The sequence below is a fragment of the Mastigoproctus giganteus genome, chromosome 3 (assembly GCF_048544385.1).
Source record: "Mastigoproctus giganteus isolate SK-2022 chromosome 3, ASM4854438v1, whole genome shotgun sequence".
NCBI classification, from domain to species: domain Eukaryota; kingdom Metazoa; phylum Arthropoda; class Arachnida; order Uropygi; family Thelyphonidae; genus Mastigoproctus; species Mastigoproctus giganteus.
The window spans coordinates 93,528,524-93,547,270 of NC_143577.1; the positions used below are offsets into that span (position 1 = coordinate 93,528,524).

General features: G+C 38.5%; 1 protein-coding gene across 1 annotated transcript in view; it reads right to left on the bottom strand.

Moving 5' to 3' along the window:
- Positions 1 to 18,747, bottom strand: part of LOC150088157 (protein bicaudal C homolog 1-like) — a 392,222-nt gene that overhangs the window by 101,649 nt on the left and 271,826 nt on the right. Inside the window, exon 14 of the mRNA XM_090370592.1 lies at positions 13,439 to 13,578. Within this exon, the coding sequence (XP_090226718.1) occupies positions 13,439 to 13,578 (140 nt within the window). The remainder of the gene's footprint in view (positions 1 to 13,438; positions 13,579 to 18,747) is intronic.

Here is an 18,747-nt window from a genome sequence, read left to right on the forward strand (position 1 = left end):
TGTACTGCCCACTCTATAGTTGGGAAGAGGATTGGAGAGCAGATTGAGAGATCTACAGCAGTGGTTGACCCAGTAGGAAAATGGGATGTAAGTGGGTAAGTCAGTGTTCAATAATGTCAAATTGTCTCTGTCAGATAGCATTTCAATAAGCTCAGCACGTCCATCTGAGACCAGAGAACCCCCACCATGGATGATGTCTATTAAAATCTCCTAATAGACAGATAGCAGATGGTAATTGAGAAATAAGGTTTTCCAGGTCCTGAAATGTGCATGGATGTTCTGGCGGAAGATATATTGAGACTACTGTGAATGTGATACCGATAACTATATGTGTAGCAACAGATTCTAATGGTGCTTTCAAAGGAATGCGCCTGGAGGGGACTCGTGATTCCACAAGTACAGCTACTCCTGCGTGGGGGCTGTTAAGTTTCAGATCAATCTTTTCTGAAGATGGTATAATTTTTGATTGAAACAGATTTTTGGTGTTAAATTCGTTTCTTGTAGGCACATGGCAGCAAGATTGAAATGAATTAATTCATAGATATCGTCAATATTGCTGCGAAAACCTCTGCAATTCCATTGTACGATTTGTTCCATTATTTGGTTTTGCGAGTGGAAGATGAGTATGTTTTTTGTGGGTGGCTTCTTTACATATATTGAGTTTTAATTTTTATTTTCTTGAAAAATGAGGGCAAACTGAAAGTTAGAATTATACTCCAGGTAGGGACTAAACTGCCATCATTTTGGATCATGATCCTTTTTGCCTGAGTGACTTGATATTTAAGTTCCTGAACTAATATTTAAGTTCCTTCACCTTCAGGAACATTCAATAAATCCCATTCAGTCATCTGAGTTCACTCCCTTTGAAGAATTGAGGGTGGTATGTGGTGTGATTTGAATTGAAATTCCACTCAAGGATGCCCAGACGTAATAATGGTTCAGAGTGTCGAGAATTGGTGGTCTCTATTAACACATCTCCACATTGGAAACGTTTTGCCATTTTTGGCGAATGTGCAGCATGTTCGAGGCATCTCTGAATGATGAATGGGGAGAGTTTGCCCACAGGTTCTGTTGACAGAGAATGTATAATCAGGAATGCTGGTAATTCCTCTCTGCCAGTCTTTCTTCATTCTCTTTGAGACAGAGAAGTCATGGTCAGTATCGTGATTGTCACTTTGTTGGGAGTTCTTTGGATCTAAACATTTAAATTCAATTGTTTCGATCTTTGCACCTTTTAGCCCTGAGGGATGCCTTACCCCCGCCCCAGATTACTGGCCCAGCCACATGGAGGCAGGAGTGGTGCCACTGGTGACCAAGTGGTGGTTGTTGAAGTCAATAGAGGGTTACTAACGAAAATATAGAATTAAAAAAAGAAAGATGGATTTCTTTCTAGGTTCTTACTTTTGACCTTTAAAGTACAGAACCATTTCAAGTAAACAAAAGAACAGGTCACACTAGAAAAGAAACTATATCGCAGGAAGAAAATCTATTGGCACTCGGGGCCTGAAGGCTGTAGAGGTGGATAGTCATTTATATACATGGTTGCTCCTTTCTGCCCTGGAGGATAACTTTTCCCCAGGTTACTGGCCCCGCCATGTGGAGGCAGGAGCAGTTTCACCTAGTGACCAAGCGAGAAATTAGTTTGTTAGTGAAAAATTAATATATATATATATATATATATATATATATATATATATATATATATATATATATATATATATATATATATATATATACACACACACACATACACTAAGAAAAAGAAAGGCAAATCCCTTTCTGGGTTCTTAATCAAAATGTGTAAAGTACAGAACTACTTATAATAAACTGAGAATTTTAAAGGCACTAGAAATTAAACAGAATGAAATCACTCTATTTATCGCTTAGGAAAAAATCTCTTGGACCCTAATGCTTGGCTCTTGGGGGCCGAAGTTTGATGAAGGCAAAGCGATGGTCTGGGGATGTTTTTCAAGCTTTGGCTGAAGACCACTGGTTGTTTTGAATAAAATCACAAATGCTGAGTTCTGTCCAGATATCCTGGACAATAATGTGTTATGAGGTTATGGCAGCATGTAAGGAAAGGCCCACACCTGTATTAGCAGGGGGAAAAAAAAACCTCTGAGATCAATTAGATCATCAGGTGATTGTGAGGTGAGATTTACGGAACTTGGCCTTGAGTCTTTTGAAGGCTATTTTTTGTCCGTTTAGCATATGGGCATTCCTGATTCCACCAATAATTGCTTGTTTGCAATTCCCAGGCAAAGATTTAGGTATTGTAGAATTTGCAACTTGTAATATCTGTTTTGTTATATGATCGGTGACAATATCTATTGCTGGGAATTTACTATATCGTCATCAAACTGAATTTGGGAGGAATATTCGTTCCAGCTTGCCCTATGGAATTTCCAAGTGGGTTGCTGCAATGGGGATAAGTTTACTTGTGTTTGAATCTCACAAAGAATTGGTAGGTGATCACTATTTAGTGGGTAATCAAGAACTTTCCACTCCATAATAGCATATATGGAGACAGAACAAATTGATAGGTCAATTGCAGTCATGGATCCGGTAGAAGAATGGATGTAGGTGGGTTCACCAGTGTTTAAAAGGGTAAGGTTATGAGAATCAAGCATGGATTCAATTATTTTACCCCTTTTGTGGACTGATGAAGATCGCCATAGCGGATGATGAGCATTGAAGTCTCCAAGTAAGCAGAACGGAGTTGGCAGCTGATCTATTAGATTTTCTAATTCATCTGAGGAGAGAGATAATTTAGGAGGGAGATATGTAGAAACTATTGTAAGAGTAATACCCATTACGATGAGCACGCCACTACTTCAAAATGTGTCTGAAGAGAAATATATTTGGATGGAATGTTGTTTCTGACAATAATTGCACCTCTCCATGAGCTGGTGTGTCAATACTCTTATCATGTCTGAAGATAGTATAATTTTTCAGGGTAGGGGACACTCGTGAATTTAAAAGTTTCCTGTACGGCTATGCCAGCTGGTTTGTACCGATTGATAAGATCCTGCAAATCATCTTTTGTATTGCGGAAGCCTCTACAATTCCATTGAAGGAACCTTTCCATTATGTGGTTTTACGGGTTGTTTTCGGATCTGACAGTTTTTTTAGTTGCAGCTCGCTTGTATCGATCAATTTTTGTTTTGTCTTTCTTAGAGAAAGTGGGACGGGTCACGTCCATCTCATTGGTTGCATGTAGTTCTAATATGTCATTGTATGAATTATGCTGTTGATCAATGTCCATTCTGGTGGAGAGTGATGATTGTGGTTTCGTGGTTTCTGTCACTTTTGGTTTTATTGTTGAGGAAACATCGGTTGGTATGGTAATTGTGGTATTACTAGCTGGTTCTGTTGTTTGTTGCGAAGGAGACTGTTTCGGATTAGAGTAATGAACGTGCCCAATTAGCAATGGATGCATTCGGAGAAACTGATACATCAGTTTGAATTCCCACTGACTGAAAACGTTGGGCGGCTGTAACATACGTACGCTCGGTCTCTGTTTTCATTATTTGTCTTCTCGCCTTTGGGTATATCACTTTGTTTTCTACTTTATAGTTTTGAATTTTTTTCCCTTGCTTCCATAGTTCACATATTTTTGAGAAAGCTGGGTGGTTACCCTTACAATTTGGGCATTGCAAAGTGGTAACGGTGAAATCAGATTGGTTATGGTCTTTTGACTCACAGTTGGGGCATATTGCCTCACCTCGACAGTCTGGGAGTGTTCATACTTTTGGCATTTGTAGCACCTGATGGTATTTGGGATGTATGGTCAGACACGGCAATGCAGATAGCCTGCTTTCACTGATGATGGAGCAAAATCTTTGCTCCTTTCAGCCCTGGGAGACTGGATTTCTTCTCCCAGGTTACTGGCCTCGCCACAGGGAGGCAAGAGTAGTGACACTAGAGTGACCAAGAGGTATATAAGTTAGTGTTAGTTTAAAGGAAAAAAGAAAGGTGATTTTCCTTTCTGAAACTAGCTTACAATTCGTAAGGCTAAGTTATTTATTAAATAAAGCGTAAAAAACTTTTAAAATAAAGAAGAACTGTGGCTTGGAGTAAGTAAACGCTCTACGAATCACTCGGAAAATCGCTTGATCACTATAACGCTTGGCACCCGGGGCCAAGACTTCCCCTTAACAAACCCATGCTGTGTCTGAATTATTACTGCAGTCTTGTCTAGATTATCCTGCAATGCATCTTTAAACAGTGACTCCATTAATTTATCCAGAACAGAAGTTAAACTAACTGGTTTGTAATTACTTGTGTCACTCTTAGATCCTCCTTTGTGAATTGTCGATACATTTGCAAATCTCCAGTACGTGGGGACTACCCCAGAGTACAAGGATGCTCTCATAATTATGGCTAAGGGTTTGCTGACTACCTTGCTGCCTCCTTTAATATAACTGGATAGATCCCATCCACCCCGGATGCCTTTCTTATGTTTAACTTCAACAAATTCTCCTCCACTTTGCTTTCAGTTATTAGATAATCATTAAGCACCCTGTTACAGTTTGATAAACTCCTAGCCTTCTCCTCCCTTAATAAATCCTCATATGTGAATGTAGATGCAAAATACTCATTAAAATTGTAAGCTATCTGAGCAGGATCATCAACAGTCACACCATCAATATCAAGTGGACCAATTTGATTCATTCCCTTCATTCTAGAGTTTATATAACTAAAGAAGTTCTTGCTGCTTTACGTAATATGTATGAAAAAAAAAAAAAAAAGAAAAACAGAAAAAGAAAGAATAATTGCTGGTTTTCATCCAATTTTAATGAAGTAGTGATGGCTTGTGAAATCTTTGCAAAAGATCTCAAATAAAAAATTTCATGAAAATCTGTCCACTAGCAGTCAAAGTAACAAGTACTTTTTAGCATTAGTATAGGCATATGATGCAAGAAAGCAAGTTTATACAGCATCAGGCAAAAAAAAAAAAAAAACCCTTCCATTTCACCCACCATTTGCTCCAAATGTTTGTCTAGTTCTGCCTTGAATTTATTTAAGCTGTCCACTTCTACAACAACAGATGGAAGTTTGTTTCACACATCAACCATCCACTAGCTAAAGGCAAATTTCGGCACATCTATTCTACAACCGTCTTTCCTCAATTTGAATTTATGTCCCCTCAGGCAATTAATCTGGGCTAGAGGAAGAATCCCATCAGCATTTAGCTTGCTCAAACCATTCAAGACCTTATACTCAATCAGATCACCTCCCAGGTGCCTAAGTCTCCAGACATTGTAATCTGCATAACTTAAGCTTAAGACACTGTAAGCTTTTTTCTTAAGAGCAACCCTTTGTTCCATTTACTAATCTTGTTGCCCTTCTCTGTACTCATTCCAACAGCTCTACAGCCTTCCTAAAATGTGGCCTCAGACCTGCATACAGTACTCAGTACCTTGAGTACTGTATGCAGGACATACAGTACTCAATACCTTGAGTACTCAATACCTTGAGTACTCAATACCTTGTACTCATATAGTACTCAATACCTTGAGTACTGTATGACCAATGCTTTATACAAGGGGATAACACCTCCTTATGCATGCTAGAAGAATTCTTGTACATCACTGACAAGACACCATGAGCTACACTTGCAGACAATCTGCACTGCTCAGAAAACTTCATATATGACTGCAGAATTACCCCAGTACTTTACATTTGTCAACGTTAAACTTCAGTTGCCACCTCTTAGCTCAACTTTCCTAGATCCTATTGCAGTAGCATACTGTTATTATTGTCATTAACAACCCTGCTAACCTTTGTATAGTCTGGAAACTTAAGACATTAAACCTGATATACCTTCATCAGTATAATTAATTAATAAATACAGAAAACAACAATGGACCCAATACTCAACCCTGGGGAACTCAACTAATAACATTAGTACACAAAGAGCAGTGTCCATTGATTTCTGATCGATCTCTCTCTCTCTCTCTCTCTCTCTCTCTCTCTCTCTCTCTCTCTCTCTCTCTCTCTCTCTGTGTGTGTGTGTGTGTGTGTGTGTGTGTGTGTGTGTGTGTGTGTGTGTGTGTGTGTGTGTGTGTGTGTGTGTGTGTGTGTGTGTGTGTGTGTGTGTGTGTTCTCCCACTCAACCATCCCTTTATCCATAGCAGCAATTTGCTTCCAATGCCACACTGCTCCAATTTGTATAGCAGTTTTCCATGTGCAACAGTATCAAAAGCTTTCCTAAGATCCAAGCATATGATATCAAAATTATTCTTTGCATCCAGTTCCGTTGCAACCACATCATAGTATCCAATCAAATTGGTCAGACAAGACTTACCTTTAACGAGCCCATGCTGTGTTTGAATTATAACTGAAGTTTTGTCTAGATAATCCTGCAGTGGTTCTTTGACCAGCGCCTCCATTAATTTCCCTGGAACAGAAGTTAAACTAACATGTCTGTAATTACTTGTGTCGCCCTTTAATCTTACTTTGTGAATTGGGTTCACATTTGCACTTCTCCAGTCCATAGATACCCCCCTAAATCCAAGGAAGCTCTCATAATTATGGCTAGGGTTTGCTTACTTCCTTTTCTGCCTCCTTTAATATAACTGGATAGATCCCATCCACCCCAGGTGCCTTCCTTATGTTTATTTTCAATAGTTTCTGTTCCACTTTGCTCTCAGTTAGTAGAAAATCATTTAGCTCACTGCCAGAGTTTAATACACCTCTGACATTCCCCACCCCTCCCTGAATAAACTCCTCACATGCAAATGTAGAGTTATTCATGGAGGGGGATGCACGCACAATGAATACGCCTAAGAAAAGGGGAGTACTGGTTATCAGACAAACACTAATCTTTTAAAAAGAAAGCATTATATAGATCAGTTGAAATCCTTTGATTAATGAAACACTTGGTTCTTGGCCAATCTACCAGTTGAATCTGTTATAAAAAAGAATAATAAAGCCTGATGGAGCAGTAAACATTAAAATCATTGAACAAAAATTATTTCATCATTAGAAAAGTTAGATTGGAGAAAGACTGAAAGAAAGAACAAAAGGTAAAAAGTAGTGATCGGTTTATAGAACTGGGAGAATGACAGAGACAGAGACAACAAATGAATTTGAGAGATTGATTGTTTTAAGAATTCTTGGCGCAAAAGCTACTGCAGCTAAAATGCACCTGTAATTTTTTTTTTTTTTTTTTACAACAGTTTTGTTCTAATTTGCATTTTGCTGCTAATAGTTTCCAAGAGTCACAGAGTGACTATAGCTGGCTTCAGAGATAATATTTGGTTTCATATTTGATTATAATTTATTTTCTTGAGGAACTGAAAAACATCTGCTATATTTTTCCTATCTTCCAGTATGGTTTTGAGAGTGATGTTTGTTTAACTCTTTAAAGCAGTTTCAGCACTCATCTGCAAAAGCTGGACAAGTAATCAGTACATGTTCTATTGTTTGTTGTGCGTGACAAATAGGACATAGGAGGATCCTCTCCTCACAAAAGATAAGAATGGCTGAAATGTGTGTGTTCTGTTCTTAACCTTGCAAGTATCACTTCATAGTGTCTATTTTTCTGTATGTTGGATTTCCATGGTTGGAGTAATCTTTTAATCTGATGCAATTTGTTAGTGGTTAGTATTTGACATTGCTGCTGCCATTGATGTATCCCACTGTGATCAATAACTTGTTTGTAATCTGAAAAAGGGATACATTCTGATGCAGAAATGTTGTTTTTGGCTTCTTTAGCAGCTGTCTGCTTGCTCGTTACCATGTATTCTGACATGGCTTGGGATCCAGCAAAATCTAATGTTACGAAGTTATTCAAGGAGTTTTGATATTCTGTATTGAATTTGCTGTTGTAGTGGTTGTTTGTTAGAATTGATATTTTGTATCACCATCATGGAACTACAGGAGTCAGTGAAAATGATGCTGTTTTGGAAACTTGAATGGTCGATTTGGTTTAGAGCTAACATAACAGCTTGCAGTTCTGCAATCGTTTGGGCCAATGTGATATCAGAAAAGTAAACTGCAGCTCCCACATGAGAATCAGTTTTGGATCCATCTGTATATAGAAAGCAATGATCTGAAAATTGTGCCTTATAAGCAGCATGCAGTTGTTGATGGTTTATATGAGAAAGGGTTTGTTTTGCTCCAAAGATGGCAAGAGAAGTCGCATAAAGGCTGTCTGATTATCCATGGTGGTGTAGACTGCTTCATCAGCGGAGTTATATCATCCAGGTGAAGCTCTCTACTGAGAAGAAGGTTTTTTAATCTCACGCTCGCAGGTTTGATTCTTCGTTGTTGTTGTTGTTGATAATGTTGTTCTCATTCAGATGCAGACAGAGTTTTCTGTAGGGATGACTTGGTAAAGATTTTATTTTAGCTGCATAATAAAGTAATTGATTTTGTCTTCTGACTTGTTTGTTATTTGGTTTTTAGGAGCAATACCAACTAAGGTCATATTGCTCCGGGATATGCAGTGGTCATTCCCTGACCTTTCCGCATCCTCCGTATTTGGTGGTGACGGGCTCGAACCCTGGTCTAATCAAGAAGCGTGTGCTATGCACTGCTGCTCCTTCCCACCTGGCTACGGAGGCGCCCCATCTTCTGATTTGTAGAGGAGGTTCTTGGGCTTCAGCATACAGGCTCTGCACTGGTGAAGTGCGGAAACCTCCAAGGGCTAAAGTGAGTGCACAGTGATGTACCGGATCGAGCCATCTCAGGGCACTATGTCTTGCCGAGTCATAGACTGGGGCACCATAGTCTAGCTTAGACCGAATGAGAAGGCGATATAAGCGTAGTAGGATTGTACTGTCTGCTCCCCAGGAGATATAGCAGATAGGACCTTCAAGATATTCATTTTCTTCAGACGGTGGACTCTTCTGTGACTGATATGCTCTATAAAAGTCAATTTTTTGTCAAAAACAAGTCCTAAGAAACAAACACTATTTTTAACTGGTATGATCTGTTCTTTCAGCCTGAGTTCGGGGTCAGGATGGAGATTCCTTTTTCTGCAGAAATGTATACATGCAGTCTTCTGTACTGAAATTCTATATCCATTTCTTTCTGTCCATTTTATGACTCTGTTTATGGCTACTTGTAATTGCTGTTCTATTGCCCTCATATGCTGTGCTTGATAAGAAATGCTGAAATCATCAGCATAAACAGTTGTAAAGATATTGTTTGGGATTTATTCTATTATTGTGATGAAGTGGACTACAAAAAGTGTGCACTTAGTACAGATCCCTGAGGGACCCCTTCTTGATAACATATATTGGAAAGTGTATATATAGAGGGGTAGATGTCCTTTAAGGTCAAGTTGATGTAACCTTCTAAGTATAGCATAGCGCCACGTGGTATCATATGCCTTCTCGATATTAAAATTAACCATGACTTGGTGTTGTTTCCTGAGAACGGCATTTCTTACTCGACTTTGCAATTCTATAAGTACATCTAAAGTACAGTGATTTGTTCTAAAGCCATATTGTTCTGAGTTGAGAATATCATTATTTTCTAGATACCAAGTTAGTCTATTGTTGACCATTTTCTCTAAGATCTTGCCAGCAGCTAGTTAAAGCTATGGGACAATAATTCTGTGGGTCTGATAGATCTTTTCCCTGTTTTATGAAAGCTAGTATTATTACGTAGTGCCATTTGTTTGGGAAAGAATTTTCAAGGTATATTTTATGTATATATAAAGTGCTTTAGCATCATATTTTATTGTATAGATCTAACAGGCCTAGTTGGGATTGTTCATCTAATTGTTGTATCATTGCATAGGTATTTCATCAGGACCGACTGCGCTGTGTTTCGCCTGTAGCAGAGTTTGTTTTAGTTCTGCTAATGTCAGCGGCAAGTTGTATTGTTCACACTGATTGCTGGAAAAGTTTAGTTTTATTTTTTCGGCCTCATTCTTGTATGTTTTGAAAGCAGTCGTGTATGCACAATTAGCAGATGTATTCGAAAAATTTTCACCAAGCATATTGACTATATCTAAGGTATTTGTAACCAACTGCCCCTTCCAATTTAGAAATGGAGAGGGGTTTACTTGAGAATTGTTTGTCATCCTTCTGATCTTTTTCCAGATATGTGTAGCTAGTGTGGAAATGGTTACAGTGGATGCAAATTTCATCCAAGTAGCTTTTTTGCACTTTCCTGACCTTAGCTCTGGCTCTCTTGAATTGTATCAGATAGTCTGTTGTTGGATTTTTGCAAAAGAGGTTCCAGGCTCTATTTCTCTCTTTTTTAGCTTCCTGGCACTCTGTTCCACCATGGTTTTGGATATATTCTAATGTTAGAAGATGTTTTAGGTATTGTCTTTTCTGCAGCTTGAAGAATATTATCAGTAACATAGGCCACTGATATTTGTATTGATTCTCGTTTAATAATGTTGCAGTCTAACTTGGCTAGTGACCTGAATGTTTCCCAATCTGCATCATATATTTTCTATCTGGGGTGACTACTGGCTTGGCATGGCGTTTTCCTCATGATTTTCAATATTATGGGGTAGTGGTCGCTGCTCAATGGAATCTCGTGCACACTCCATTGTGTCACCGGGAACAGATTGATAAGTCTATTGCAGAACTGCTTTTTGATGGAAGGTAGAAATGTGTGTGTGTGTGTGTGTGTGTGTGTGTGTGTGTGTGTGTGTGTGTGTGTGTGTGTGTGTGTGTGTGTGTGTGTGTGTGTGTTGTCATTTAAAATCATTAGGTTGTTCTCAACAACAAATTTTTCAATTTGCTTTCCCTTCTGGTCTATTTTGGGATCACCCCATAGTGGGTGATGTCCATTTAGGTCACCTAAAATGCAGAATGGAGGTGGTAGTTGAGTGATCAGCTCTTTGAAATCTTTAAATCGGAATTCTTGATTAGGGGGTAGTATACTGAGGCTATGGTAATATTGAAGCCTATTGCTAGGCGGGCTGCAACTGCTTCTAATGGTGTGTTCAATTGTACAATTGAACACACCATTAGAAGTTTGGGAATGTATATGTCTGTTAACTAATATGCGGCGACTCCTCGCGTTGCGATCGTGTAGAATATACGATCGCAATATTATACCACATATAATATAATTTTTGATTATACTATTGTCCTGTGGTTTTAAATGGGTTTTTTGTAGGCAGATACTTAGTGGATGGTACTGGGTGATGAGGTCTATGACATCATTTACGTTTGAGCGAAAACCTCAACAGTTCCACTGGATAATCGTATTGGTCATTTGGGATTGGATGATCCCTCGGATTGCTTCCTTTGGGCTGTTTTCACTTTATCTACCTTGGTTTTGTCTTTCTTTGAAAAATATGGTCTACACATAGAGAACTGGTTCCTCTCCTTGGTTTCTTACCTCTGTGTCTATTTGTTCTGCCATCTTTTTTCCTGTACTACTTTCCTTTCTTTGTTTAGTTTTCTTCTTGCGTTTTCTGAATTATCTGGTGGGAAAGATAAAGGAGTATTGATAATTTTTTCTTCTTGTTTTTGTGATGGAGATGGTTTGTAAAACTCACAAACCCATTCTGAGATGGATTCTCCTGGGGGAATTGTAACATTTGTTTGTGTGCCACAACATTTTGAATTAGATAATTTCATTTCTGCAGTATTTTTGATTGTAGTAATCCATGCATAAGATGGTTTGTTTGCTATATTTATGGCTACTTGTAATTGGAAATGTGTGTGTGTGTGTGTGTGTGTGTGTGTGTGTGTGTGTGTGTGTGTGTGTGTGTGTGTGTGTGTGTGCGCAATCGGCTTTTTTGCTTCTTGATATGAAACTCCATTTTCTGCTTGGTATTTTTGTATTCTTTTTTCGTTCTTCCAAATTTCACACTTTCTTGAGTATGCAGTATGTTTCCCCTTTACAATTTATACATTTATGGTTTCCAGCTGTGCAAATAGAAGTGGCATGTTCTTGAGAACCACAGTTTTCACATGTTAATTTTCCTCTACATACTGTCTGCGAGTGACCAAACTTCTCACAGTTGAAACAATGGAGAGGATTCGGGATATATGGGCTTATATTGCAGTGTAGATATCCCGCTTTTGCTGATCTGGGTGGCTTCGGTGTGTTGAAAGTGAGTATCAGATACCTGGTTGGGGGTGATCAACCCATCGTTTTTAATCGAAATTCTTTTAACACTGATGACTCCTTGTTCCTGAAGCTCTATTTGAATTTCCTCTTCGGGCACATTTAGAAGGTCCCATTCTGTAATGACACCTTTTGAGATACTTAATGTATTTTGTGTGGGGATATCATTATTGGTATTCCTGCATAGGTTGTCATTTGTAATAATCTTTCGGAGTGTTTAGCATTCACAGTTTCTACCAAAATATCACCTGATTTTAGTCTTTTAACTTGTTTTGGTGGGCCGACATAACTCTCAAGAGTCTTTTGTATGAGAAAGGGTGACAATTGGCCTACTGCTTTCTCAGTATCTGAATGTATAATAATATATGTTGGAGAATTTAAAGCTTTAACATCAGTTTTTAATCTCTTCATGGAGACAGAGTCATTTCTATCGCCTTTTCTGGTTGCCTTAAAGGTATCTCTGAAAGAACTCAATTTCTCATATCTTGGGTCAGTTCTATTCAGATCCATTGATCCAGTGAATTCCTGGGTATTGGAGTCAGTTCACTCCATTTCACCCTGGAAGTGAGAGCTTTTCCTTTCCAAGTTACCGGCCCCGCCACGTGGAGGCAGGAGAAGTGGCACCCTATGACCAAGCATAAGGCAGTTAGTAATTAAGATATAACAAGAAAATAAAAGGGAAATAGAAGGTTGCTTTCCTTCTTAATCTAGTAAAGTTTTTTTTTTACTATAGATTATTTAATTTGTGTTAATAAAAAATGCTTTAAATAAAGAAACAATTTCTACTTCAAGAAAAAGCACTAATTCAGAGCAAAGTCATTCGATCACAGAATCGCTTGGCACCTGGGGCCGAATTTGAGAGAGAATGGGATGAAGAGGTTTTATTATTATTATTAGCCATATGGTGCAAGGAAGCCTGAGGCTTATGCTGCACCAGCCAGAAAAAAAAAAAAAAAAAAAATTCTGAATTACCCCGAGAGAGAGAGAGAGAGAGAGAGAGAGAGAGAGAGAGAGAGAGAGAAAACAAGAGTCAGAAGTAGAAGGGAATCACCAAGAAAGAGAAGAACAATGATATCCAGCTAAGGACCCTGGGTATGCCAAGCCCATACTCACCAGATGTGAGCCCCCTTCAGCCAAAGGAGATGAAAAACAGGAGATCAAAAACAGGTTCTCTGAAAAGGAACCTCGGAATAGACATACGCATAAGTACTACCTTCAGCTCTTTAATGAATATCATGAAATCTCTGGTTTCCTACTGTAAGAACTGTATTCTCTTACTATGTCTCATGTCCAAAATTAGGAATTTATTCCTTCTCCAACTACATAAAATGAAAAGTATATCTGTAAAACTTAAATAGTGCAAAACATCAACAACACTTACCCTGAGTAGCCAAAAGCTTCTTTTGTTCGTAATCAAGGGAGAGTTTTTTTTTCATTATCTTTCTCCGTTCACAGCCAATGCTTCCTATATCTTTCCTATGTTCTGTGTCACACTGGGATATATTACCACAACTGTTGCTGCTAAAAAGAACAAATTTATCAGAAACAAAATGAGATAATGGAATTTTAAATCAAAATCTATACACTTAATTGCATTTGATTTTGACCATGGTGATACTTTCTGCTCTTACTGAAGACACAGCACTGAATACTTGGCACTAAAAAGTAATGAGTCATTTAGAGAGTTATGAAAATGACATGACAAGAAATGAATAGGTATAAATTTTGATTTGATTTCAACTACTGCACTCAAATAACCCTGTGATTTAATATTGCTGAATGTGATTTCATTTCTATTTTTTAAGAACAAATCTTAGAATAAAAAATGTGTTTTACTGCTAAACAATCTATATTATAGACTGTTTAGCAGTAATCTATAGACACTGAATGGGCATCTTAGAAACTTTTAATCATGTTTTAAGCATAGACTCCTAGAAGGAAATACTGATCAGAATACCTATTATGCTCAGGGATCAAGACCATTAATGCAACCAGTAGAAATCAGCATTAGTTGAGGCATATGATGCAAGAAGCAAGCGTACATAGCGTCAACCAAAAAAAAAAAAAAAAAATTTCACTCATTAGGTCACTCCAAATGTTTTGTCTAGTTCAGCCTTGAATTTATTTAAGCTCTCAACATCCACAACAACAGATGGAAGTCTGTTCCAGCAATGAACTAACCACTGGTTAAAGGCAAACTTCTGCACATTTCTTCTACAACTGTCTTTTCTCAATTTGAATCTATGTCCTCTCAGATTCTTAATCTGAGCAAATGGAAGTATCCCATCAGCATTGAGCCTGCTAAAACCATTCAAGGAGATATACACCTCAATCAGATCACCTCACAGGAGCCTAGTTTTCAAATTCTGCAACTTGCAGAACTTAAGCCTCTCTTGGTAAGAGCATGCCTTTGTTCCTCTCACCATTCTTGTTGCCCTTCTCTGTACTGGTTCCAGAAACTCTACATCCTTCCTAAAATGACACCTCCAGACCTGTACACAGTACTCATGGTGTGACCTGACCTCTGCCTTATATACAAGGAGATAATCACCTCCTTGTCCCTGCTAGCAAAATTCCTATATATCAGCGACAAGATCCCATGAGCTGCCCTGGCAGCCTGTCTGCATTGCTCAGAAAACTTCATATCTGACTGCACAATTACTCCCAGGCCTTTTTCATTTTCTACCACCTTAAGTGTAGTACCACACAGTTGGTACGTTTCTCTGGGGTTACTTCTACCCATATGCAGTACTTTGCATTTGTCAATGTTAAATTTGCCACTTCTCAGCCATCTACCTAACTTTTCTAGATCCTGTTGCAGTAACATACTGTCATTAACAACTGTGCCAACCTTTGTATCATCTGCAAACCTAGACATTAAGCCTGATATACCTTCATCGATAAATACACAAAACAAAAATGGGCCAAGAACCGAACCCTGGGGGATTCCACTAATAACATTAGCCCATGTAGAGCAGTGTCATTTATTACCACTCTTTGCTGTCTCCCACACAACCATCCCTTTACAGATTTACTAAAAGTATACATTTTAATGTGTAATAAGTCACTATTTATATATGGTCTTAACTATACAGCTTTATGTTCGCTTAAGTTAATGTTCTACAAAAATGTTCTATGCACTTAAACAATACCTAAAAGCTCCTCAATTGCAATTCTCAGACATTTTACAACTAATATTGGTTGCATAATTACAGCACTTTTTAATACACACATAGGTCAATAACACAGCTTTTGCTTTCATAACAGTTGAACTATTAATATATACAGGGTGTCTCAAAAATATTGGTACAAACATTTAGGGAAGGTAGGTAACATCTAAAGGAATGTGAATCGCATAGGAACCCATAACCGGAAACTTCATGGGAAAGCAGTAGTAGAGGCACAAGAAGCAGAAATGACACAAGACAGTAATTAGTGGCAAACATTTATTTGACATAATATTAACAATGGAGTACGAGATGGATGCATTTCATGATGTTACAACAGATGCTCGAAGGTTCCACCATGAGACGCGATGCATGCGTGACGCCGATGCAGCATGGATTGGCGAACACGGTCGAACACACCTGGAGTTTCTTCGACAGTAGCAGCAGGGCAGACGAGTCTCGCCAGGAGATCCATTTCCGTCTCCACAGGCAATTCATACACGATAGATTTGAGGACCTCCCACAGAAAGAAAAATCAAGGCTCGATAAATCAGGTGAGCGTGGGGGCCAGGCAACGGGTCAACCCCGGCCAACCCATCAAAGCCCAAAACGCCTGTTCAAATGGTCATGAACACACCTTCCATAATGGGCAGGCGCCCCGTCATGTTGAAACCAAATGTTGCGGCTTGCATTTGCTGGAACATCGTCAAGTAACCCTCGTAGAACTTGTTCAAGAAAGATCCGATATTTAGCGGAGTTCATGCGGGATGGTAACAGGTATGGGCCGACTAAGCAGTCACCGACCATACCTGCCCACACATTTATTGCGAAGCAATGTTGTGCTGCTGCATGGGGGCGCACACCGTGTGGGTTGACGTGAGCATTATGCTGATTGAATAAGCCTCATCCGTGAACAAAACATAGGCTGGAAAATTCAAGTCTTGAACACTTTCTTGGAGAAACCACTGCGCAAAAGCCACACATGCAGGATGATCTTGGGGGAGCAGTAACTTACACTGCAACGAGACACTCCTAAGGCAGAGGCAACGGCACGTGTGCTGGTAGTAGGATTATTCTGGACGGCATTCAACACACTTTCTTCCATGGCAGGAGTTCGTGTCGAATGTGGTCTGCCCGCACTACTCCTGTTACCTCTAAATGACCCATAATCGCACAAATTTTGATGCACACGCACAAACAAATGGTGGTCCAGTACATGTCTGTCTGGGAAGCGTTCTCCATAAATTCGTTGAGTGGCAGCCTGTCCATTGCCCTCTGCTAATCCATACACTACGTGCATGTCTGCCAGCTCACAGTTCGTATATCGATGCATGCTCTTCATGTGGCGACTACTGCTTGAATGAGTAAACCAGAAATTTTCCCTGTCACGAACAGCGCTGTGTACCGACTTACGGCGCATTATAGCCTTAGTTGCTAATGCGCCAATAAAAACCTAACAAACCTAACCGACTTACGGTGACGTTTCCGGTTATGGGTTCCTATGCGATTCACATTCCTTTAGATGTTACCTACCTCCCCTAAATGTTTGTACCAATATTTTTGAGACACCCTGTGTGTGTGTGTGTGTGTGTGTGTGTATATATATATATGATCAAATTAATCCAAAAATTAAATAGAGAAAGAAATAAATATTATTGAAATATATATTAAAATGAATAATAGAAATAGGATATTGGCAGTAGCATGGCAAACCAGTAGAGTGAAAATGAACCGAACCAAATAAATATATATATAAAGCAAATATATATACACAGGAACTCCCTGACTTATGTAATACTCGACTTACGCAAATTCGACTTTAAGTTTTTGCTGGCCGGTGCAAACTGAAAAAAATATGGAAATGTATTTTGCATCTGTAGGGATGAATGGAGGCATTGTGAAAATTTTTCTGGTACAAAGGCTACTTAGGCCATATTGCACTTATGGTATTTAATACTACTTTTATTGGCTTCTATGGAAGCAGTTAGAAACGGTTATATAAACCGATTCGTTTCAGAAAGAAGAAAAATTCTGTAAGGTTTGAATTTTCATCTGTGATATGGCTAAGTGGCAATTCCTGTAAGCTTGAGAGAAAAGAGAATGAAATTAGATGGGAATTGTTATATAAGGTGCATTCCAGGAGTATGTGCTTTATTGTGAGTGACCTGTAGCAATGGGTACACTGTGGAGGGTCATTACTTGATAACAGGAATAGATGGGTCAAATGAGTGTGGCCTATTCGGGCTCTGGCCAGGACTACCTCTTCTTGTCTGTTTGTGCGGAAACTGGAGGCCCATAATTGTGGTACAGGTTTAATTTGAAGGAGTTTATTATATACAGTCCATTCCAGTTATTTGGGACACATCGGGACTAGCATTTTGGCCTGATTAAGCGGCTGCCCCAATTATCCGAAGTTTTGCGTAAATAGTTAAAAATACAATGTACCCCCCCCCCTTTACATTGGTTCACTGTACAATCAAATCATGTTACGATGAACTCAACATAGTAAAGTACCGTTCACTATACAATGTGCTGTAATCGCCGGTCATTGTGATCAACATTTGTGAATTGAATTTTAATTCTATTAAAAAGCAATTCTAATTAGCAAAAAAATAGGAAGAATATTATCCACAGGCTATAAAAGCAAAGATATTAAGCACAAATTTACCCTTTATTACCTTATCAATTAAAAAATTAAATGATACGTGAAAATCGGAAGAATATATGTGATAATCAGAATAATTAATATATACTGTAATATGTACATACTAACTAGTTGACATTTCTGTTCACTGACATTTGTGGGTGGGGGTTAAAATTTAAAACAGTAAAAAGATAAGCAATCAATAACAAAGAACACGGCACAAACAAATTGCAAGTAACATAATACGCGCAAGTGAGAATGGAGTAACAAGTTACAAAGTTTTAAACATAGGAATGAAGAGAAGATCTGAAAATTAATTTTTTTTATATGATTGAAGATTTCATGGAAGTGTAAACACATTTCACCATAATAACCCACAGAATTCCAGCCAGAAGTGTTCTACATATTATATTGAGGTAAACTCCTCTTATTATTTTACTAATAGTAGTTTGTTATGCATATGCATTTGCCACTGAAGTATCCATCGTTCCTTATATCGTGGCTCTTTTGGATTGAGAGATGAAAAATGTTTTCCATAGCAAGCTTTATGGAATATAATTCAGTGGGTAACTACTGCATTCTGTCAGAAGTGATAAAAAAATGGTAGTGTCGTGGAATACTGATGCTGCACCTGTTCCACTCTCAGACTTCGATCAATCAGTATATATTTTAGCAAAGTCAGAATAACATTGTATATGTGCAATGTGCAGCTGTTGGAAGTTAATATCTGTTAAGGATATTAACAGTTAGGTGAAATTGGTCTGCAGTTATGAGGAACAGAATAGTCTTTACCAGGTTTTAGGATAACCAGTACGTAAGAATGATGCCAAGAGCTTGGGAATGTACGTTCAGTGAAGGTTCGATTGAAGAAGATGAGCA